Raw genomic sequence first — 24,641 nt, 5'->3', positions numbered from 1 at the left:
CTCTCTCTCTCTCTCTCCAGGGGAAAAGAAATTATAGTTATAAATTATAGTGAAGGGATTATTTTGATGGCATATGCGATTAACTTGCTATTCCTGTAACATATCTTCTCTCTCTCTCTCTCTCTCTCTCTAGGGGAAAAGAAATTCAGACTAACTTTATCAATACTTTTATAGATTTTCCAGTAACATAACATCACCTTAACAAAAGTAAATAATGATAAAACTGAGCATATAGTGCAGCAATGCATTACCTAATACACTGTATATATGAAGCAAAACAATAATACATGTGACAATAAAAATAAATCTATATATGATGACAACATTGACTATAATATAAGAAGTTTGGCATGAAGTAAAATTATAAGGTTTTGTGTAGTTATACATATCAAAACAAATATTATGGAGGAGAATCCAACACTCCATTCTATTAACATATGAATTACTGAACCTATGAAAGCCTAATTAATCAAATGTTATGGATATGTAGCTTTTCCAGGGAGATTTTTGAGTAACATTATATTCCCAACAATCAACAGGCATAGGACATCTTGCCTTGATCAGTCTCATAACAAAGAAATGTTAATCTAAACTTAGGATGCCTTGCCTCGGTCAGCCTCGTAACAAAGCAGTTTTAATCTTAACTTAGGACGTCTTGCTTCGATCAGTCTCGTAACAAGGCGATTTTAATTTTTATATGGAGCATTTTGCATTTATCAGTCTTATAACAAAGGAATTTTAGTCTTGGCATAGGACATCTTGCCTCTAAGTCTCGTAACAAAGGAGTTTTAATCTTAACAGAGGACATCTTGCCTCGATCAGTCCGTAACACAGCAATATTAGTCTTAACATAGGACATCTTAATATCAACTGTTTTCAGCATTTTTTTTTAACATTCATTTATTTCCTTTCTTAATGTTCAAAACCTTATCGTCTCCTATATTCTCCAGTAGGATTTAAAATAACATTTACTTTATACGTTACCAAAAACACCCTTGAACACAACCTTACAATGAGATATCTCCTTACATAGACACACACACACACACACCCCCTTGAATATAACCTTGCATTGAGCCATCTTCCACACACACACACACACACACACACACACACACACACCCTTGAACACAGCCTTACATTGAGACACCTTCCATACACCCATACCCACACACAAACTTCCGTTGAGCCATCTTCCACACCCACACACCCTTGAACACAGCCTTACATTGAGACATCTTCCATACACCTGCACCCACACACAAACTTCCATTGAGTCATCTTCCACACACACACACACACCTCCACTCAGTCAACTTAAGGAACTAGTACTTGGCCACATCTGCACTAAGCCCTCATAGCATTAGCACGCGAATAATACTGATAGAAAACGTTGCATGTATAGGAATGGCACACTGACACAGACCGACTGACACAACACCGAAACAGAACGAAGAACGGAAAGGCAGTGAATGAGCGAGGGGGGGGGAAGCTTGACGGGGGGATACACACGTCCGAGGGGTGAACCGACACACACACACACACACACACACACACACACACACACACACAGACACACAGACATATGGCAGCTTTAGGGGAAGTTTTGCAGCCATACAGTGTCCTCGTAAGTGCTCAAACCTAACTATAGTCTCCACACGTAAGGTTCTCGACTAAATAAAATGACGTATGTGTGTGTGTGTGAATCAGTCAACATATATACCCCATCCAAGTACAAAAGAAAGACATCAAAAGTTATATACGTATATATAAAAAAGTATGAAATGAGATGTAAGTTATTCTTCCGAGAGCATTGAGTGAGTGAAAATGCAGTGAACATTTAGTAAGACACCTTCACAACTGTCGAACTTACATACAGGAAGGTCACCAGGCCACAGATACACATGAGAGCCATAGAATAGAAGGGAAAGGATTGGAAGGGAAAGAAGGGAGGGGAGGAAAAGGGAAGGGAGAGGGAAAGAGAGGGAAAAGTGAGAAGATTGAAAAAGAAGGGATGGTAAGGGAAAGGATAGGAAGGAAAGGAATGGGAAGGGAAGGAAAACGAAGTAAAGGGAAGGGAGGGGAAGGGAAAGAGAGGGAAAAGAGAGAAGATTGAAAAAGAAGGGATGGTAAGGGAAAGGATAGGAAGGAAAGGAATGGGAAGGGAAGGAAAACGAAGTAAAAGGAAGGGAAGGTAAAGCAACACCGCAGATTCAGAAATGACAAAATACAGGCGAAAAAGATGATCTGTTGAACACTTAGTCAGCTCCATCCTAACACTGTACAGGAGTTATATATAAAATGTGTGTGTTAGAAAAGTATGTAGTATTTCAAAGGTTTCATTCAGTCCCTTACCAAGCAGTCCGGCCTTTCGGTTTGGGATATGTTTGCCATTTTGTGTCTCGGAGAATTTGAGCAAGAGTTGAAATGTAAAGTAGGTGTGGGTATGATTTTCAGGGGAGGTAGTGAGTTAAAACATAAAGTAGAAGGTGTGAGTTTAAAGTTTAAGTGTAAAGTATGAAATTAAGTGTCCCGGAAAATTGAGGAACAGTAGAGTTGAAATGTAAAGTAGGTGTGAGTATGGAGTTAAGTATAAGTTTTGAGTATAAAGTATAAAGCTAAAGTATAAAGTGTAAGTGTGAAGTTTAAAGTTTGAGGATAAAATATGAAGTTTGAGTATAAAGAATGCAGTTCAGAATAAAGTTTGAGTATAAAGTGTAAAGATAAGTATCAATTTTGAGTATCAAGTTTAAAGTTTGAGTATAAGTAAAAAGTAAAAAGTTCCATAAAGTTAAGTATAAGTATGAAATATAAATATAAAGCCTGAGGACCAAAAATCAAATACCCCAATCAAAATTTTATCCATATTTGATTTTCTTAGTTTTCCTCAATTTTCCCATGTCACTTTCCTAACATGGGCACTGCCAGGAACGGTCAACAAACTGGCAAACACACTCACAAGGTATTTCCAAGCCTCCGAGACCTGGATACATAACACAAAAACTCTGAGAACTGTGTGTATGCGGGGGTCACAAGGTATTTCCAAGCCTCCGAGACCTGGATACATAACACAAGAGCCCCAAGAACTGTGTGTATGCGGGGGTCACAAGGTATTTCCAAGCCTCCGAGACCTGGATACATAACACAAGGGCCCCAAGAACTGTGCGTATGCGGGGGTCACAAGGTATTTCCAAGCCTCCGAGACCTGGATACATAACGCGAGAACTCTGAGAACTGTGCATATGCGGGGGTCACACGGTATAAGAACTGTGTGTATGCGGGGGTCACAAGGTATTTCCAAGCCTCCAAGACCTGGATCAAAAACACGAGAGCTGTCTTTGTGTGAGGGGGACTGCTTGCTGGTCCCATAAGAGCGCCTTGCAGGACACAACACCGAGAGACATGGAGAGCACACCAAGCCCTGACAGCCAACATTGAGATAACACAAAAGAGAACACTACACATGAGACTACGCTACGCGAACTAGGGACTTACTATGCCTTCCTATACACTAGAAATATCAGAAATGGTTGCTATCGTTGAGGTCACACTGAAATCATCTTGGCCATAACGGCAGAACTGTATCACTAAGAAATTAATGGTTGCTATCGCTGAGGTCACACTGAAATCATCTTGGCCGCAACGTCAGAATTATATCACCATAAGAAATTAATGAGTGCTATCGTCGAGGTCACATTAAAAATCATCTTGGCCATAACGGCAGAACTGTATCACTAAGAAATTAATGGTTGCTATCGCTAAGGTCACACTGAAAATTATACATCACAAATCATCATCTTGGCTGTAACATCAGAATTCTATCACTATAAGAAATTAATGGTTGCTATCCTTCAGGTCACACTGAAAATTATACATCACAAATCATCATCTTGACTGTAACATCAGAATTCTATCACTATAAGAAATTAATGGTTGCTATCCTTGAGGTCACACTGAAAATTATACATCACAAATCATCATCTTGGCTGTAACATCAGAATTCTATCACTATAAGAAATTAATGGTTGCTATCCTTGAGGTCACACTGAAAATTATACATGGCACTATTCACCTAAGACACAACAGCTAGAATTCTATGACTAAAACAAATAAATGATTGCTATAGTTGAAGTCACATTCAAACTTATACATGACACAAACACCATTGAATCGTGTCCTTAAAACAAATACTATACTTCTACGTAACTAATTATCAACTATCCTTTACACTAACAATCCCTCAACAAGCAAAGCACTCCGTCAAAGATATCTCAAAGTCACGTTACACTTACGATACCTAACGACTAATGAATGTCAGAGCAACAACAGGTAGGGGAAAGTATTATACGGTAAAGCAGACTTCCTGGGTTTCTGAACTTACGTCAACTTAACACTAGGTTTGAGCATCATAGCCCCAGACTCAGGTAAGGTTGCGGAGGCCAGCGGAATAGAGTCCACGTTCTTAGACATATCGGGCTCCCCATTACGACTATTTTCCAAGGCCGCAGAGAGGGTTAACCGGGCTTTCATGAGTGATTTTCCCATTCATTCCTTTGCTGTAAAAAAAAAAAAAAAAAAACAAAAACAGTCACTGGGATCACAAAACAGCCCATGAAAAGCCCAGCAACTTCCGATAGAGGCTTTTCAATTAGGTGAACTTAGGGCTTTCACGAGTGGCTTTCCCTAATATGCAGAAGTCATCAAAAACTATCACTAGGGTCACAAAACAGCCCATGAAAAGCCCAGCAACTTCCGATAGAGGCTTTTCAATTAGGTGAACTTAGGGCTTTCATGAGCGGCTTTCCCTAATATGCAGGAGTCATCAAAAACTATCACTAGGATCACAAAACATCCCATGAAAATCCCAGCAACTTCTAATACAGGCTTTTCAAATAGGTGAACTTAGGGCTTTCATGAGCGGCTTTCCCTAATATGCAGAAGTTATCAAAAACCATCACTAGGATCACAAAACATCCCATGAAAATCCCAGCAACTTCTAATACAGGCTTTTCAAATAGGTGAACTTTTAGGTGCCGATATGTTTAAAAATATGGGTTTAGTTAGGTTCCGTGGCAGCTCTGGGGCCCTTGCGGTGACCTGTGGCTTGTTGCACCGACACTATGGGATCACAAGCCACAATACTCACTTGTTAATACATTGTTTATCACTAGAGGTAAGCAGTAGCACAGACATTCATGGTTATCGCTTTCAGGTGCAGAACGAAAGGATAGACGTGATTTTCCCTTGCTATCTTACAGTGACGCGTTATAGTTTCGAGTTTTATAATGTTGGTTTAGAAGATGTACTGATGAAAGAAAGGATGGGAGGAAAGAGAGGGAAAGAAAAGAGGAAAGACAAATCGTAATAACAACAATTCCAAGTCTTATAAAGCAAGGTTAGAAGATGCACTGATAAAAAGAGAGAATGGGAGGAAAAGGAGAGAGAAGGATAAGGAAGAAGGAGGGAAGGGAAGAGGAAGGGAGAGAAAAGGAGAAGAGAGAGAGAGAGGGATAAGAGTAAAGACAAACAGGAAAGGAAAGAGAAAGATAGGGAAGAAGGAGGGAAGGTAAGAGGAAGGGAGAGAAAAGGAGAAGAGAAGAGAAAGAGGAGAAAGGGTAGAGACAAACAAGGAAGAAGGGAAAGTAAGAGGGAGGGAGAGAAAAGGAGAAGAGAGAGAGGAAAAAGAGAAAACACAAATCGTAATAATAATAATAATAATAATAATGATACCAATAATTTTTCTTCCCTTTCAACAATGCCTTCCTAATTTGTACTACTTTCGCCAGCAGGACTAGTCAAAAGCCTCACTGTATTCACCGCTAACACATCAATTTTGCAAGCTTGACATTAACATCTATTTACAGGCTTAGGAGAAATGATAATGCGCCCACCTCTGCACTCTCAAATATACGCTTCTGTACACATGAATGCTTACTTTTCATCTTACCAGACTTATTGTAACTGCGCATGGAAAAGTGTGAACAAAAACTCTGTCTCTGTTTACCCTTACGACCAGACTTGTCAAACGTTAACCATAGCACGGAATGACACGCTGAGAGCTAGGGGGCGACACCCACACCCACCCACACCTATACGAACACTTACAATAACACGCCAACCAACATCCCACACGTATGAGAACACCCATCTACACACCCTCCCACCCACACCTCTATATCGCAAGAACTATATCCCACACCCACAATGACACCCACACCAACCCCCCTCGCCCACCCACACTGACAACCTCCTCTACATCACAAAAAGAGTTATATTTGGCCTTCCCTTCCTGCCCTTTCCTCCCTCACAGTGTTGACGAGGCGGTGACGTCCCTACACAGCCAGGGGACAAGCCTCCTCCGTCTGCACCAAGTTGTGGAACCTGTACCAGATGCTGAGGCTGGACATGCACACTGTTCCGCCCGCCCTCTCGAACTGCGTCTCCTGGAAAACAACATCGGGGCTTTGATCTCATGAGGCCGAATTAGCTTAAACCAGTAGCAGCGGGGATCATATTTTTTAATGGTCCTTCTAAGCGAGAAAAATGAGAAAAAATCACCCCTCACACAAACCATTTCATAATATATATCAAAGCATTTGTGATCAGTTTATGTATTATCTATTTTTTGGGGTTTAAATCATGGCACAAATTTGTCCCGTCGCTGCTACTGGGTTAAAATTATAGAACACTTTTTTCTGTCACTGTAATATAGCATACCAGATAATGAAGACATCAAACAGCACTATTTATTATGTAAAATACTGGAGGCTCTGCAAGGTAAAACATGCTATTTAAGTGGAGCCTAATAAAACAAATAAGATAGAGATAATACGTGTAAAGTAATATGTAGTCAGCATGAAAATATCTCTTACCAAGCTATGAGGCTAATTATAACCTGAGACTATAGTTTTCACCACATATCAATAGCAAAGGTTGGAAATTAGGGTTTTGAATAAGAATGAAGAAAGAAAGGCCAAGGAAGATGTGGAGAAAGGTGGTGGAGGAAGATATGAGGAGGCTGAACATCACGAAGAAATGGCTATGGACCGGCAACAGTGGAGGAGGCTCATGTCCCGTCCAACCCCACCATAGGGAACAAATGGACGTTAAACGATGATGATGATGAATGAAGAAAGAAATGAAAGAAGCAACACACGCACCATTCTGTTGATGTCCCCGATGCAGACGTAGGGCTTGTCGGGCTGGGCGGCCACCACCCACTTGCTGTGGTCTCGGTGTGTGGAGAAGTTGGTGGAGGGAGCGCGGGCCGTCACCTCCTGTATGTTCTCCACTCTGAGCAAGGACCAGGACACAGTGTTAGACTACCCTGGCTTTCCCTTCTCTTCTCCTCACGCTACTCTGATGGTTATTTTATTTATTTATTTTTTTACGTCAAAGGATACAGCTCAAGGGCAACAAAAAGGGTACAAAAAAAAAAAAGCCTGCTACTCGCTGCTCCCACAGAAGTAAAAGGTAAAGAGTAGCCAAAAGAGATGTCAATTTCGGGTGGAGAGGTGTCTTGATACACTCTTCTCTGGCTTTCCCTCACGAGTACATATCAAGAAACTAACAACTCAGATTCACATACAAAGAACATAGCACTTGGCAACACTTTTTACATTACCAATCGCCAAAATACAAGTTCTACTGCATTCTGAACAAGACACAGTAACCAAGGCATAAAAGAATGGAAAAAGAGGAAAAGAGAACACCTGGAAACTGTACACGAGGCATAAATAAATAAATGAACGGAGGAAGAAGAGGAGGAAAGAAGAGGAGAGAGGAATAGAGGTCACCCACACACACCTGTAGGTCATGTTGCAGGTGGAGGGGAGGGGGTGGGGGCCATTACGCCAGCTCTCCACTAGGATGTCCGTCTGCAGTGTTGGAGCCACCAAGCCACTGTACAGATCTGTTAGAGAGACACCAAAATATACAGTCATCCCCATAGAAATGTAAACAATCAGAATGAATTAGAAGACAACGTGGTGAAGGCAAAATATGTGCAGTAAATTAAGGAAAAAATGGAGAAGTATAGATATGGGGATAGGATCACTTGAATGTACCTCAGGCTGTATTTTTTTTTTTAAGGAAAGGAGGCAGCTCAAGGGGATAAAAAAAAAGAGTAGACAAAAAGAGCCTGCTAATCACTGCTCCTAAAAAAAAGATATAAGTAAAGAGTGGCCGAAATAGAGGTCAATTTCGGGTGGAGAGGTGTCTTGATACTCTATACTGCAACTAGGCAAATACAATTAAGTAAATACATACGGTACCTTGGTTGTATTTCCTGTACTTAGCGAAGGAGGTGAAGGTCTTGCCGCCCTGTGAGGTGATGGAGGTGATGTGGTACCAAGGGGGGGCGGACGGCCGCTCGCCCTCCATCACCTTGGTCAGCAGGGAGAACTTGGTGGACAGCGACGCCGGCATGTTGGCGGAATACATGAACGGGTTGTTTTGGAGGAGCTGGTACCCTGTGGAGACACCAGTGATTGTTACTACTATTACTACTTCTACTACTTGGATAACATAGAAAGACATTATATAACTACAACACTTAAAAACTAACCTAACCTAACCAACAGACCAATGACTATTACTACTACTACTACTACTTCTCAAATAAAAGACAGACAATATATAATGAAAACACTTACAAAACCTAACCTAACTTAACCTACCCTATAGAGACCAGTGATTGTTATGAACTACTTCTACAACAACTACTACTACTACTTCTTAGGTAACAGAAACAGAGACAAAATAGAGCCCCAACACTTACATATACAAAACTAACAAGATATAAAGCAAAAACAAGTGATGCAGCCATAGACCAAAGCCCACTGAGACGCCCAAAGAACCCTCACTCACCAAGGCTCTGTGACTGGTCTGCGGGGAGGCTGATGCACAACATGGTCTGTCCGTAGCGATGGGCTGAGTGCGGGAAGGAGTAACTCCCATCCTCAGGCGGTGGCGGGAACATCGGCACTGAGTGGATGAGCCAGAAGCCTCCGTTTAGGGTCATCACCACAACGCCTTTGGTATGGCCTTTCGTCATGGATTTTGTGCCGTTGGGAAACTCGTCGTTGTAGAGAATGAACGCAGCTTTCTGGAGACATGGGAAGGGGACGAGAAAGGGAAGTTAAGGTTGTGATGATAGGAGATAGACGATGTGTAGAGGATGGATGATGAGAAGGAGGAGAGGGAGAAGTTAAGTTGATGGGTTGTGATGATAGGAGGTAGAAGATATGAAGAGGATGAATGATAAGAAGAAGGAGAGAAGTTAAGTAAATGGTAGAAGGCAGAAGATGTGTAGAGGATGAATGATGAGAAGGAGAAAAGGGAGAGAAGTTAAGATGATAGAAGGTAGAAGATGTGAAGAAGATAGAGACTGAGAATGAGAAGAAGGGAACAGTGAGGTAAGATTCCTGAGACGGTTTTGATATGTGAAGGGACGACTGTATATGATGATGAAGTCTGTCGTCCTACCTTGCTGAGTTCAGGGTCGGAGTAGAGTCTGCTGAGCGTGCGTGCCACCATGGAGGACTCATTGCTGATGCTGACCTTGCTGAGCACCCACCCGCTGGCCAGGTCCCGGTACTCACTGAACACACTCGACACGCCGCCACTCTGCAACCTGAGGGACGAGGCGGAACTTTAGGGTCGGAATATTACTCTTAGGTGAAAGGAACATACAAGGACATGATGGAAGTAACTGCTGGCGAATATATCATTTTTTATAGTAAAGGAAACAGCTCAAGGGCATGATCACTTTTCATAGAATGTAACCCAATTGTAAAGTGACGGGTTGTGTGATGATAAGTTGTGATGATAGAAGGTAGAAGATGTGAAGAAGATAGAGACTGAGAGTGAGAAGAAGGGAACAGTGAGGTAAGATTCCTGAGACGGTTTTGATATGTGAAGAGAATGGATGATGAAGAGGAAAAGAAATACGTATAAAGAATTGTCGTACCTTGAGGCTGTCTCCGGGGTGAGGTACATGTAGGCTGTCCCCTCCTGCAGCGGCGCGAACTGAGCATGTCGGTCGTGGGGCAGCTTATACACCACAAACCTGCACCACCAACACCAGGAGGAGGGAGGGAAAAAGGGAGGGAGAGGCAGGTGGCAATCAGTGACAGGTATGTGTTTGAAGTGATTGAGACAACTGATATTTTTGGGGCATGTAATGAGGAGAGAAGGGCTGGAGAATCTGATGTGTATGCCTACGTCTTATTGGATTATGTTATGTTGTTTGATGAGTTTGGATAGGCTGGCGCATTGGTTGGCAAGACCTTTCGGTTCTTTGCCTGACGGTTCACCCTAGCATGGCTCATAGGGAAAGGTCACCCAGGTAAGAAGAATGACAGGAATGGTGGAGGGAACCAGAGGGAGAGGAGGACCGAGAGTGAAATACATGGACGGATTGGTAAAGTTGGCATGGGGGAATATGACGGGTGGACAGTTCATCAGTTCATCAGAGCCACGAGGGACAGAAGAAGAGGGAAGTCCATGGTTGCCCACGTCCTGGAGGATATGGCACAGTGGTAAGGTAAGGTAAGGTGTGTGAAGGGTTTTAGATTGCTTAGGAATAACACAAAGTTCTGTTCAGTTAATTTATTTCACCTCAGTACTACCATGTTTCAGTTTATTTGTATATTTCCCAACTGGCTGATACTCTCACTGAAATACTTGATGACCAAAAATAATTCACTGATGATGTGTGTTACTTCCTGATACCAAATGTATATACTTGAGGCAGAAGCAGGGATGGGTTTATTTACTGAGAATCAATGCCATGGAGTTATTCACTATGTATTTAAGTGGATAAGCCATTGCCATGAAGATACTGACCCAGCATATTAAAAGTAGTGGTACATTTAAAGGCTAATGATGAGAAGGAGGTGTGTTGGTAGTGACAGAAGGAGAAGTAGGAAAAGAAGAAGGAGGAGGAGGAGGAGGAGGAGGAACAGAAGAAGAAAAAAAAAGACAGAAACAGAATAAGGAACAGAAAAAAAGAGGAAGGAGGAACAGAAGAAAGAAGAGAAGGAACAGAAGAAGAAAGAACAGAACGAAGAAGAGAAGGGAGGAAGGAAGAAGAAACAAGAGAGAGAAGAGGAAGAAGAAACAAGAAACAAAAGAAGAGAAATAAGAAACAGAAGAGGAAGAAGATACAGAAGAAGAAGAAGAACAAGAAACAGAAGAAGAGAAATAAGAAACAGAAAAAGGAACAGAGGCAGATGAAGAACAAGAAACAGAAGAAGTAACAAGAAACAGAAGATGAAGAAGAAACAAGAAGAAGAACAAGAACAAGAAACAGAGGAAGAGGAAGAAGAAACAGAAGAGGAGGAAGAAGGAACAGAAGAAACAAGAAACAGAAGAGAAAGAGGAAGAAGAAACAGAAGAAGAATAAAAAAAACAGGAGAAGAGGAAGAAGAAAGAGAAGAAGGAACAGAAAGAAAGAGGAAAGATACAAGTACGGCCACTCGGGCAGGAAGGACCCCAAGGAGCCTCACCCATCACCACATTATTCCCTTTTTCCCACACTTACGAGTCGACGGGGGCGCCCTTCTGGTCCCTGCAGCCGTACCAGTCCGAGGTGTCCCCGGGCTCGTCGCGGGTCATGCAGTTCCACACGCAGAAGGTCCCCAAAAACACGATTAAAAAGATCCCAATCGACCAACAGTTCCCCATCTTTGTTTACATCGGGCACTGGTTGGTACTGGTAGGGGTGGGCAGGTACCGGTACCAGCTATACGGTACCGGTACCAGACTGCTCGGTACCGGTACCAATACCATCATCCTATGGCTTATTATGCACATATCCCCGACGAAATACCAAAAAAAAAAAGAACCTCCCAGCTGTCATTGTAGGCGTATCGTACGTCTGGCTGCTGTGTGTGTGTTTAGTATTTCTCACGTGATGTTTTCTATTAATCATAAGCTATTACGTAATGTTTTCGGTGTGTATTAAGTTGAAATCACTCCTCTTGTTGTTTTAGCTCAAATTTACTATAGGGAATGACAATAGAGGCGGGGCGGGGCGGGGCAAGACCAGAATTATACCTGCCCCGCCCACTTCCCAGGTAAATCCCGCCCACCTCTTATTTATACTTACTTACCTGCCCTGTGAAGTAATCAAAGAAGCCGTTATGCTATATAGTACTCACCTCTGCATGGAAACTGTGAATAACTTACCGAATAAAAAGCGTAATCCGTTTAATTAAAATACCCAAATATTGTAAGTGTCTAAATTCTAAGGACATTACATCCCCAATTTCACAACTAAACACACGTAAATGAATGTGTTTTATTTATTCTTACAGCAAGGAAGGCAGCTCAAGGGCAATAAAACAAAGACAGCAACACAAAAAGCCCGCTAGACGCTACTCCTACAAAAGAAAAAAGAACGAAAGATCAGAAGAGAGGTCAATTTCGGTTGGAGAGGTGTCTTGATACTCTCCTCTTAAAATCGTTCAATTCAGGTCACTAATTTCAGGTTTACGTGTGATAAGGCCACGTAGCTATGTAACAGTAGGGTAGGCGGTGGCTGAGTGGTAGCGTGCTGGGCCCACATTCACCACGTGATGGATGACGCGAGTTCGAATCCCCACGCTACCACCTCGGATTTTTCAGTCACCGCCGAGTGGCTTAAAACTACCCACATGCTGTCCTGAAGACCACCCATCAACCCGGACTCTAGAGGAAACCGTCCAAGTGAATCAAGAAGGAGTTCCGGGGAGCAGCATGAGCCAAGAGAAGATGGCGCCACTATAAACACTTGCCTGCACCATGACGGGGAGGGGCCGAATACCATCCAGGCCCCTCAAGCAAGTCTACCGGCGCTATAGGTATGGACGTAAAAAGAAAACAAAGGTGTGTTAGTGAGGCTGGTTATCCCCTCGAGAACATGTGTCTTGTTAAGCGGGAACTCATGGTAAATATGGCGCTTGAGAACTCTAAACAAGCCATTTCCTGTAGCGACTGGCGAGACTCAACGCTCTAGACTTAAGGCAACCCTGACCCCATTTTCTCTCAGTACATCTTCCATTAAACCATTGTTCTTCTCTCTATTAACATCCCCTAACTTAAAACAAAATCCTAACTCTTATTTATTTATCTCAAGAATAAGTAAATGTGTATGTTTTGATTTAACTTAAATTCCCTTGCCGCTAAGACCTATTTTGAACATGCCTCCCATGGCGTATTTTGAAGTGTTCTGAGAATATTAAAGAGATACGTTCTTACCTTCTTCTGGCATTAGTAATTATAGTTGTTGTTTTATTATTTCTTACAGCGATTTATGAAGTAGTGACTCTTTAAGTGCAATCTGTCATAGCCCTTACCTTAGTTAGACTTATTAACTAGACAGCTACTAAAATACATATCTCTTGGCATTCAAAAATAAACAAAAAAGTACCCTGATGATTTAACACTTACAGGGAAATAAAAAAAAAGGACATGAGAAGGGTATTTGTACACGATTCAAACCAGGCATTGTCATTAATTTTTATTTTTTATTGGATGGTCAACAAGTATTTTTTATTGTTTGGGGGGGGAGGCAGACGGGTCAATAAAAAAAAAATAAATAAATAAATTCTGCCCAAATAAAATACGTAAATGCAACACGTGAAAATAAATCCTGAAAATTTACAAAAAAAAGGGACCAAAAAAATGTAAAAAAAAAAAAATCGCACGTACATTCTTTATCTTTGTCGAAATTCCGGAAAACATCACATTTATGGAGAGGGGAGACGAGGTGGGGGGGGGAGGGGGCGGGGGGAGAGGGGGCAGGGAAGGGGTGTGTGGTACGGGAGAAAGGGAGGGGAGGACGGGAAGGGGGCGTAGATGGTGAAGGAAAGGGAGGGAAGGGAACGGGAAGGGAGAGTGCCTTGGTGGGGGAAGTAAAGGGAGGGAAGGAAGGGGGGGCGTGGAGGAGGAGGTAAAAGGGAGGAAAGGAAGGGGGGAGGGAAAGTAGAGGGAACGTGATGGCCGGGGAGGTATTGGGGAAGGTAGGGGAAAGAGAGGAAGGGGGAACGTGAGGGGGGAGGTAAGGAAGGGAGGGGAGGAGGAGAGAAGGAAGAAGGGTCGTGGAGGAGGAGGCAAGGGGGAGGAAAGAGGGGGGGGGGGTAAGGTAGGAAGGGAGGGAAGGGGAGAGATGGGAGGAGGGGGTGCAGTATGGGTGGGGGGGGAGAGGATGGAGGGGGGGGGTGTAACAGGGCAGAGGGAGGCATGGGAGATTCACCCTTCCACCACCCTAACCAAAAGCTCTTTCACCCTCGCTTCTAGACTAGTCCTGCCCAGGGGGAGGGGGGGGGGGGGCGTGGTGCCAGGTATGATAGATAGATAGATAGACAGAGATAGATAAAGAGAAAGACAATACCTATGATAAAAGTGAGAAGATTTGCGAGAATAGATAAATAGATAGAGATAAATATATAGATAGACAGAGATAGAGAGAAACAGACAGCAATGACGTTAATAATGATAATGATAAGAGTAATAATATAAATAAGTGCTCAAGATAGGAAAGATATAGATAGAAAAATAGATAGACGGATAGACGATTAAAAACAGCAATAACGGTAATGATAAAACTAATAACAATAAATAACTCAATAACTAAATAATAAAAATCAGCACTTATCAACAGAGCAGGCCCAATAGGAAAGCCCTACAGTACCCTTTAGACCAGTAGAGGGCGGGGCATCTTTCCCTTCCGTAGGCTGACCCAAACCCGAGTCAAGCCAACCCACGGCAACCTAGGCACTGCTTGATCAAGACTACTCAAGCCGCCGTCATTGAAATACGGGCTTGGTCAAGAACACTCAGTCGTTGATAGAGAGGCTGAGTGAGCGCATTCTTCGTTTTGACTCGACATTTGGTTAACTTGAACCGAGGCGAGAAACTTTCCAATGATGATAATGATAGCAGTGATGATAATAATAATAATAATAATAATAATAATAATAATAATAATTGTGAATGACCTGAATGCAATTATTTTTCTATACGGTTTTGTTGAAATTGGAGACGAAGAAGAAGAAGAAGAAGAAAAAGGAGAACTATAACAACAAGATCAAGAAGAAGAGGAAGAGGAAGAAGATGAAAAGAAGAAAAAGGAAAACTATAAAACAAGAACAATAATAATAATAAAAAGAAGAGGAAGAAAGGAATAGGAAACACACACACACACACACACACACACACACACACACACACACACACACACACACACACACACACACACACACACACACCACCCCCTCCTCCCCTCCCCTCCACCTCCCTTCTCTCCTCTTTATTTTCTTCCTTGTTGTTGATGTTGTATTACGGTGTTGTTTGTCCTGACGGCTAAATATATTAGTCCTATGTCGTTTATACAGGCATTATGGAGCATAAATATACACAGAAGGTATGATATACACAACAGGGTCTTGGCGTGTGGAGAGGCACGGCGCAGTATTTAAGGGGAGTCGTGTGTGATAGGGTTTTGTTTGGGGACTTAAATCCAGTCAGATCCATTGTATAGGCACTCTTGTATTGGCACTCTTATATTGGCACTCTTGTATTGGCACTGGAGATGTTGGGTTTGTTTGTTTTCTCTCTCTCTTTCTTTCGTTCTCTCTTTTTTCTTGTTTTCTTTCTCTTTTTCTAGTTTTTTTTCTTTCTCTCTCACTTGCATTTGTTTTTCCAGTCTTGTTTTGGTTTTCTCTCTCTCTCTCTCTCTCTCTCTCTCTCTCTCTCTCTCTCACTGTTTCCACTCTCTTGGTTTTCTTTCGCTCTCTCTTTTCCAAGTTTTCCTTTTCCTCTCTTTCTCTTTCCCTCTCACTTATTTTCATTCTTGGGTAGGCGTGTATGATCCTTTCCTTTCCTTTCTTAATCTTTTCTCTTTCCTACTATCAAATTTTCACTATCTCTATTTTGTATCAGCGTGCGAGATACTTTCCCTCTCTTTCCTACTTTTCTTCTTACTTTTCACGGTCTCTTTTTTGTTTTCTTGTATTGGCGTGTAAGACATTTTCCTTTTCTTTCTTATTCTCTTCTTTTCATTCACTCCTGTATTGGTACGTATTATCTCTCTCTCTCTTTCTTGTTTTCCATCTCTTATTGCACACTCTTGTAACTCTCTGATCCGATGCTCGCTTGTTTCTTTCTCGCGGTTCTTTCCACCCACAATGCACTTCATCTCAACACTGCTTTTCATGTATTTATATTTTGTTTTCCTTTTACAATGAATGCCACTCTGTTTGTTTGCCTTCTACTGTTTTGTTTTGTTTTTCTCTCCTTCGAACATTCCTTTGGTGAAACGGAAACATACTCGTGTTTCGATATATATACAGACACAAAAATAAGTGAAAAAAACACTTCTCTTCATCACTATAATGCAGATCACTTCAGATTCACATATAAAAACAACGAGGGATAAAAATCTAACTTCTTTAACAGCTTTACGACGGACACAATTTCTACGCGTGGGTATGTGATCAACACATATCGTAAGGCACACAGACACACACACACACACACAGACTCACACACAGACGGACGGATGGACGGACAGAAAACCCAAATGAAAAATCTCTACAGTAATGTCCTGCAAACTAAAACATCACGCGTCAAAACAGAAAAAAAGGGGAAAAAACAACCTTCACTGTCTCCTCAAAATCGAAAATATGCGGGACTCAAAAATTGGGACTCAAGGAAAATGACGAGAATCTGAATCTGAACGTGACATGAACACACTGAAGGAGACAGGTATAAAATGGTGATTCGCTGCACACCTTGCCGGGTCAGTGGGTCACGTGACCTCAGGTGTGTGAAGGTGCCGTGTTGTGCCTGTCTGGCGCCCCCATGCCCCCTCCTGATCCCCCCTCCCCTTCAGCGGCAGTGTTAGTGACGGGATGCTGCCCACATACACACACACACACACACACACACACATACACACACACCGCCTCCCATCACTATCTCCCTCCACCCCTTATTAAAATTATTGTGACAACTTTGTGGCAGTAATTTAGGGGCTGTTATTCCCCCTTGGCGGCGCCCCCGTGTCGAGGGTCACCTGGACGCCCCACCCCGCCCCGCCCCGCCCCGCCCCGCCCCGCGCCGCGCCGCGCCCCGACACACTTTGTACCTGAGACGTTATTATTAGAAATACTACAACTGAGAGTCCTCCAACGAGACGGGAAGTGAACCAGTACAAAACGAAGACGTGTTGAGTCGCTGAGGTTGAGGAGGAGGAGGAGGAGGAGGAGCAGCTGCACGGCCGCCGCGCGCCAGGTCCCGTCAGGTTGTAATGCCAATGGTCGTTAAAGCTTCGGGCGGTTAAGAGGACGACAGTGTGATTAGGACAACCCTAAGAGAGAGTATTAGTCGTTTTAGAATGGCTTCTCCAGTTTGTGTTATGAAAGACGACATGAGTGCGTGCCCCGCCTCGCCCCGCCCCGCCCACACCTCCGGCGCCCGCAGCCCCGGAGCACCTCGCGGCGAACTCTTGTACTTTATGGAGCGGAGCGCGTGGGCGGCGGCCACGGCGCCCCGCCCGCTGCCTGGGGGGAGTGTCAGCGGTGCTCGGGAGTGGGCGGCCGCCGCACCAGGTGTGGGGGGAAGGGCGGGGGTCGGGGGTCGGAGTAGCCCTCCATGGGCCCGCCGCCCGCCTCCTGCAGCTGCCCCGGCAGGTAGTCCTTCCAGCTCCTGAAGAGGTAGCGCGTGAACTTCCGCAGCTGCCGGAACTTGCAGTAGGTGGCGCCCTCTGCGGACTCCACCTGCTGGGTCTGGATGAGCAGGCCGCGCTCCCGCAGCGTCTGCTCCAGCTTCTCCCGCACCGAGGACTTCTTGGAGCGCCGCTTCCGCTTGGGCGAGTCCTCCTGGGGCGGCGGCCCCTGTGTACCCCGCTCCAGCGTGTGCACGGGGGAGGCCGCGTTGCTGCCCAGCCCCGGCAGGCTGCATGTGTCCTCCGTGTCGCTCTCCAGCCGGATCTTCTTCACGTCCTTCTCACACTTGGTAATGTTGTCGATTAGCTTGCCGGACAGCCGCAGGTCCCGCCCCCCGCCGGCCCCGCCCCCCGCGCCGCAGTACCGCAGCCGCCCACCCGCGCCCACACTCACCATCTTCTTCTCCTCCAGGACGGGGTTGGGGCCGCCCGTGAACTTGAACTTACAGATGCTGACCTCCGTGTTGGGGTCCGCCGGGGGAATGAACAGCGCCGACCGCTTTCTCCGCGCCCCGTGCCCCGCCCCCGCCGCCCGCGACCCCCGCCCCTCGCCCCCCCGCGCCCTGACCACGCTGTCCTGGGGGGACAGCCGCTCCCGCGCTGCCTCGTCCAGCCGCTGCTGCAGCGACTCTTTGAGGAGGGCGTGCACATTGCGGTGGTGGTGGGCGGGCGAGGCGGGCAGGGGGGAGGGGCAGGGCGGGGACTGGGGGCAGCCCATCAGGGGGAAGTGTGGCGGCGGGGACATGTGGGGGAAGGCGGGGGGGGAGAGGGAGGGCAGGTGGGAGGACTGGGAGCAGAGCGAGGGCGTGGACTGGCCGGAGCTGAGGCCGTCCTCCGTCTTGAGGCGGTAGTCCTGCAGCCAGTAGGGGCCGCCCGACCGCCCGCCCCCCGCCCACGCGGCCTCCCCGCCGGGGGGGTCCTCGTCGGGCTCCAGCTTGACGGGCGGCGTGTGGTGGTGGCCCTGCGCCGGGTGCTCGGGGTCACACTTGAGCCCCGGGTCGTCGCGCACGCACAGGTTGAGGGGCTCGCTCTGGTCCCCCGCCTCCGCCGCCATCAGGGCCGTGTGCAGCAGCGACGAGTAGCTGTGGGAGCGCGCCAGGCCCTCCTGCGGCGCCGCCTCATTGCCCTCCGCCTCGCCGCCGCGCGGCCGCTCGGGCGGCGGCTGCTGCGAGGGCTGGTAGGTGTGGGGGTAGTGCGGGTGCTGCTGCTGCTGGTGCTGGTGCTGCTGGTGTAGCTGCAGCTGTTGGTGCAGCTGCTGCAGCGCCGCCTCGTGCAGCGCGCCGGAGCCCGGCAGCCCCGCCACTCCGTAGTTCTTGGAGATGAGGTGTGTGATGTCCGCCTTCTTGGGCTTCCTGCCGCGCCGCGGCCGCTCGTCCAGCTGCATCTCGCCCATGTAGGGTAGCTGGTGGTCGTGGGCGGGCAGGGCGGGGCTGGGGGCGCGGCGTGCCCGGGGCGGCGTGGCCAGCATGATGGAGGGCACGGAATGGGCGCGGGCGAGGGCGGCCTGGGTGAGCGCCGCCGTGTGCAGGTGTGGCCGGGTCAGCAGAATCTCCCGCAGCAGCGCCTCGGTGGCCGCCCCGCCCGCCTCGTGGATGGTGATGGGCCGCGGGGCACGCTGACCCCGCCCGCGCCCCCGCCCGCGCCCGCCCCTACCCTGGCGTGGCACTCCACCCTGCAAGCCTGCCCCGGCTCCTCCGTGTGGGGGGTCGGGGCCCAGGGCCTCCCGCTGGGGTCGCGGGGCAGGGGGGGAGGCCGCCGCCGCTGCCGCCGCCGCCGCCGCCGCGCGCTGCTCCTGCCGCAGGGACGCCTCGTAGTGGTCCAGGTACTCCGGCGGCAGCGCCTGGTGGTGGAACTTGAGCTTGTACAGCCTCTGCCGCCGCCGACCCCTGCAACACACGGCCTGTTAGTAGTGGTCCCGCGCCCCCGAGCCGCGCCGCCCCGCCCGCCGCCCCCACAGCCTGCCCAAAAACCTGACCACTCGCAGGCCCGCCCACCTGCCCCCCCGCCCCCCGCTGCTCCTGAGTGACCCACGGGCGACTGGGGGGGGGAGGGGGGGGCCTGCACTCATACTGTTGCTATACATGACCGTCCCGACGACCCCTTCCCTGCGCCGCGCCCCCAGATGTCCGCGCCCCCGCCCCCGCCCCCCGCACACCTGCCGCGCACCTCACACGGGAAGCCCCTTTTTCCCCTTACCCAGGCCACGCCCCCGGCAGTCCCTCCGCCCCCACGCACACCTGCACCTGTTCCCCTCCACACACCTGTCCACGCGGCGCTCCACCTGACGCAGCCCCTCCACGAGTCCCCCCACTCCTTTATCACGCCCCCCTACCCCCCTTCCCCCCCACACAACTATATTTGCAGCATAAATTGTATCGTCTTTCAGGTGTGGGGGCCTTTCCAAACAGGGCGAGTCTCCTGCGCATTAAACGGCCCTGCCTCGCCTTCTACGGCCCGCCTGATAACAGAGAATATGCCTGTTTAAGGGGGGACTCATATAACAGGCTGGGGGAGAGGCGGACACGCACCCACCTCCCAAAACAGTCCTTGTGACCTTTGCGTGCTAAGAGACTTTCGCCTTTAGGGTTGAGGGTGAGTTAGCACCTTGTTCCCCCGGGCCCCGACGCAGCGTCCAGGGGCTGTTTTATTATTAATCACTGTGTATTGGCCGCCCATATATGCCCCTCCTCATAAGGCCGCCCCGCCATTTACGCCAGACCGGTCTCTGCGGCGCTGGCAACACTGCGGGAAGGTGTGTGAGGGTGTGTGTTCGCGCTGGCTACACTGTCTCCCTTCCGCGGCACGCCTCTGGTACACCCTTCTTCTTCCCCTCCTCCTCCTCCTCCTCCTATTCCCTTCCGCGGCTCGCTGTGTCGTATCTTATTGCCTCCTCCTCCTCCTCCTCCTCCCTTCGTCCCTCTGTCATTACCCGCCGAGAAGGAGAGGAAAAAGAAGTAAGCACTGCCTTCCGCGACGCCCGCAGTAATCTTGTCTCCTGAAGGGGACACGCCATGACAGCAGCCTCTTGCGCAGCGCCGTCTGTCTCATGATGGTGTTTTTGTTTTGATTTTCCTTGTTTTCTTTGTTTAGTTGTTTGTTTGCTTGGTTGTTTTCTCTCTCCGTGTTACGATTCACGATTTATTTCCATTTGATTTTGATTTTTAGCTTGATCTCAGTTACTTTGCTATTTATAAGAAGAAAAAAAAAGGAGAGAGAGGGGGATGAAGAAAGGAAAAAAGGAAGGGGAAGGTGAGGAAGAAAGGTAGAGAGGAAAGGAGAAAGAAAGGAAGGAGGAAAGAGAAAGGAAGAAAGGAGAGAGAGAGAAGGAGGAATTAAGAAAGGAAGACGAAAGGACGAAGAAAGAGAGGAAGGAGAAAGGAGGAGAAGAAGGAAGGAGAGAGAGAGAGAGAGAGAGAGAGAGAGAGAGAGAGAGAGAGAGAGAGACCGAGGAAGAAAGGAAGAACAAGAAAGGACGAAGAAAGAGAAGAAAAGAGAAAGTAAGACACGAAGGAGGAAAAGAGAAAGATAGAAAGGAGAGAGAGAAGGAAAGGAGAAATAGAAAGGAAGAAAGGAGAGAGGACAAGACAGCGGCACCCAAACAAGATTGAGTAACTCTTTAACATTCGCCAAGGAGGAGGAGGAGGAGGATTTGATTCTTTTTCTGGAGGGGAAGTAAGAGGATCCAACACCCTTCCTGTAGGCGGGGAACGTATATATAAAGGATCGGATGCTCTTTGAGTCTGGTGTTAGATTTCACGATGTTTATATATATATATTTTTTTGTTTTGTTTATGTGTTTGAATTTCTTGTTTATTTTTTATTCTTTTATTCTTATTGTTGTTGTTGTTGTTTTGCTGTGCTTACTACTGCTTACTACTACTACTACTACTACTATTACTATATACTATTACTACTACTACTACTACTACTACTACTACTACTACTATTGTTAAACTATGACCAACTCCCCTCCCCCTCCTTCCCCCCTACTCTCTCTCTCTCTCTCTCTCTCTCTCTCTCTCTCTCAACAATAAGACTTAATTACCACCAAACACAGGTGAGGCGTGTCTAAAAAGGAGAGAGAGAGAGAGAGAGAGAGAGAGAGAGAGAGAGAGAGAGAGAGAGAGAGAGAGAGAGAGAGAGAGAGAGAGAGAGAGAGAGAGAGAGAGAAAAAACCCACATCCAACAGAATCACCCTTATGTTTTGTCCTCTTCCTCCTCCTCCTTCTCCTCCTCCTCCTCCTCTCCTTGCTTGGCCCATAATGGCATTCCACACCCCAAGGATTGATGTATATGGAGAGATTATGCTGAAGGGGAGAAGAGATGGGGAGGAAGGAGGGAAGAAGGGGAGGAAAGAAAGGAAGGAAGGGAAGAGGGGAGGAGAGATGTGGAGGAAGGGGATTTGTATATGGTAGAGAGGAAGGGAGGGAGGGAGAGAAGGGGGAAGGGGGGGGGGGATAGAGGAGTAGGAGAAAACGATGGAAAGGGAGGATGAAGGATAAGAAAAAGGATATCAAGAAAATCTATATTATTGTCATTAATATCATCATTGTTTTCCTTCTCTCTCTCTCTCTCTCTCTCTCTCTCTCTCTCTCTCTCTCTCTTTATCTGCTACTACTACTTCTACTACGACTACTACCACTATTACTACTACTACTACTACTACTCCTACTACTACTACTTTATCATCATCAACAACAACAACAACAACAATAACGAATAACATGAAGCCGAAGTCAGGGTGAGGGAAAGGGATTCGAACACTGTCCCGCCCATAGATGGAAGAGCTTTTAAAGGCGCAAAAGTTTGGGATAAGGAAGAGGAGGAGGAGGAGGAGGAGGAGGAGGGGGGGAAGGAGGATGAAAAAAAAGGGCAGTTCTGAGCACCTTATGTCTTGCGCTGCTGCACCTGTTACACACACACACACACACACACACACACACGCACACACACACACACCTGAGGATGGGCGGGGCGCGCGTCCACACACACACACACACACACACACACACACACACACACCATTATCCCTTCCATAACATTAACAAGATTACGATTATACCATATACACTATTTATCTATCCTCCTCCTCCTCCTCTTCTTCTTCTTCTTCCTCTTCCTCCTCCTCCTCTTCATCTCTCTCATCTCGCTGCCCTTTGATCCTCTCTTTGTCTCTCTCTCTCTCTCTTCCCTCCGCTTCCTTTTTCTGTCCTATCTATTCATTCTTATCTTCATATTCTTCTCTAAATTCACAGTATATTTAATTAAGGGAAGCGATATTAAAGGATTGAATAAGATCTGGTTTTGTATCCCCTTAAAAATCATCACCCATTTTCTTTTTTTTGTTTATTGTATGTTCCGTTTTCTCTACTTCGTGTTTGTTTACGTTCTGTTTGTGGATGTTAAAATAGATATTGATCACTTTTTTGTTTATTTTATGTCTATTGATGGTTTTTATCTTGTATTTTTGTGTTTTAATTTATCTATACTAATGTTTATTTTTGCTTCCGATCTCACTCTCTTTCTCTTTATCTATCTATCTATTTATCTCTTTCTGGAACTAACAATATAAAAAACAAAAAAAAAAAAAAATGGGCGATGATTTTTAAGGGGTAACTAAATCAGGTCTTATTGATCCTTTCAATAATCGCTTCTCTATGTGTTTATCGCTTCTAATATCTCTCTCTCTCTCTCTCTCTCTCTCTCTCTCTCTCTCTCTCTCTCTCTCTTTATCTATCTCTTTCTGGAACTAACAATATACAAAAAAAAAGGAAGAAAATGGGCGATGATTTTTAAGGGGTCACTAAATCAGGTCTTATTCATCCCTTTAATAATCGCTTGTCTATGTGTTTATCGTTCACAATCTCTCTCTCTCTCTCTCTCTCTCTCTCTCTCTCTCTCTCTCTCTCTCTCTCTCTCTCTCTCTCTCTCTCTCTCTCTCTCTCTCTCTCTCTCTCTCTCTCTCTCTCTCTCTCTCTCTCTCTCTCTCTCTCTCTCTCTCTCTCTCTCTTATGGCTCCACCCTCTCTTCAGCGTCTCGTCGTATCACCAGAACAAAGCCTCAAAATCACCCAAAAAACACTCTTATTGCCCTGACCCTTAGAGCCCAGAATCAGATGCAACCAGTCTCGCCATGTTTACCTCCTCTCCTATTTGGCGCTCTGCACTTTCCATATCGACTCTATAAGGGCACGCGGGTTCGAGTCCCTCCTGTCCTCCCTCCTCCTCCTCCGCCTTCTTCTCTGGGTAGTCGGGTCTCTCTCTCTTTCTCCTTCTCTTCCTCTTTTTGATTCTTCTCCCTTGCTCTCTCTCTCTCTCTCTCTCTCTCTCTCTCTCTCTCTCTCTCTCTCTCTCTCTCTCTCTTCGTTTGTCCCTCTTTCTCCTTCTCTGTTTCCTTCTTTCTTCCTCCTTCCTCCTTCTTCTGATTCTTCCCTTACCTCTCTCTCTCCCTCTTTTCTCCCTCTCCTTCTTCCCCTCCTCTGTCTCCTCCTCCTCCTCCTTTTACTCCCTATTCTCTCTTCCTATCTCTCCTTGTGTCCTTCTTTCCCCTTCTCTGTTTTCTCCCCCTTCTCCTCCTCCTCCTCCTCTTCTCCCTCTCTCATTTCAAGCGATGACTCCACCATTTATAACTGCAAGTCTCGCTCCAGTAGGTATTTATTTACGCGTGAGATATGGACATGTTTATCAGCCTGACGGAGATGACAACGGGGGCTTCTGCGCGGCGACCAAACCGTTCCCAGGCAAGAGACGGCGCCCGAACCAGCCAGGATTGTCAAACGCTCCCGCCTCTCATGCAGTCAACTATTTCCAAAGGTAAAAAATGGGGTGAATCGGGTTCTAATGGGTGTTTCTTTAGGTTCATGGTACAGAAGAAGGGTCAGACTACCACCAGGGTCATAAAACTACCCCTGGAAATGCAACTCCTAAGA

The 24,641-nt window shown here is 46.4% G+C and overlaps 2 protein-coding genes across 7 annotated transcripts in view; both read right to left on the bottom strand.

Annotated features, from left to right (window-relative positions):
• Positions 1–151: 151 nt before the first annotated feature.
• On the bottom strand, positions 152–11,723 carry LOC127005230 (deoxyribonuclease-2-alpha-like). Of its 4 annotated transcripts, XR_007758388.1 has the most exons (10): positions 11,546–11,723; positions 9,971–10,069; positions 9,487–9,634; positions 8,869–9,106; positions 8,274–8,471; positions 7,807–7,912; positions 7,161–7,293; positions 3,206–6,443; positions 3,058–3,131; positions 152–2,983 (listed from the first exon to the last, which is right to left on the bottom strand). XR_007758388.1 is itself a non-coding variant. In XM_050873962.1 (8 exons), the coding sequence occupies exons 1-8, from the start codon at positions 11,686–11,688 to the stop codon at positions 6,333–6,335; spliced, it is 1,176 nt and encodes a 391-aa protein (XP_050729919.1). In that variant the 5' UTR covers positions 11,689–11,723; the 3' UTR covers positions 152–6,332. The 4 variants fall into 4 exon arrangements, 1 of the variants encoding a protein (XP_050729919.1); XR_007758387.1 differs by having other exon boundaries at positions 3,058–6,443; XR_007758386.1 differs by having other exon boundaries at positions 152–3,131.
• A 4,012-nt stretch (positions 11,724–15,735) lies between these two features.
• The window catches only part of LOC127005229 (uncharacterized), a 52,970-nt gene continuing 44,064 nt past the window's right edge, over positions 15,736–24,641 (bottom strand). For all 3 annotated transcript variants that reach the window (XM_050873960.1, XM_050873959.1, XM_050873958.1), the window contains exon 4: positions 15,736–19,599. In XM_050873960.1, the coding sequence (XP_050729917.1) occupies positions 17,562–19,599 (2,038 nt within the window). In that variant the 3' untranslated portion in view covers positions 15,736–17,561. The remainder of the gene's footprint in view (positions 19,600–24,641) is intronic.

Source organism: Eriocheir sinensis, chromosome 29 (assembly GCF_024679095.1).
Source record: "Eriocheir sinensis breed Jianghai 21 chromosome 29, ASM2467909v1, whole genome shotgun sequence".
NCBI classification, from domain to species: domain Eukaryota; kingdom Metazoa; phylum Arthropoda; class Malacostraca; order Decapoda; family Varunidae; genus Eriocheir; species Eriocheir sinensis.
The sequence above is the reverse complement of the archived record's forward strand: the minus strand, read 5'-3'. Positions and strand labels throughout refer to the sequence as shown.

Bases quoted from the DNA above. Each gene is read 5' to 3' on its own strand.
- LOC127005230 (XM_050873962.1), bottom strand. From the start codon at position 11,688: ATGGGGAACTGTTGGTCGATTGGGATCTTTTTAATCGTGTTTTTGGGG. The intron at 9,107-9,486 runs GTAGGACGACAG...CCATGTCTCCAG, and splicing joins CCGACCCTGAACTCAGCAAG to AAAGCTGCGTTCATTCTCTA. The intron at 8,472-8,868 runs GTGAGTGAGGGT...GTGTCTCCACAG, and splicing joins AGACCAGTCACAGAGCCTTG to GGTACCAGCTCCTCCAAAAC.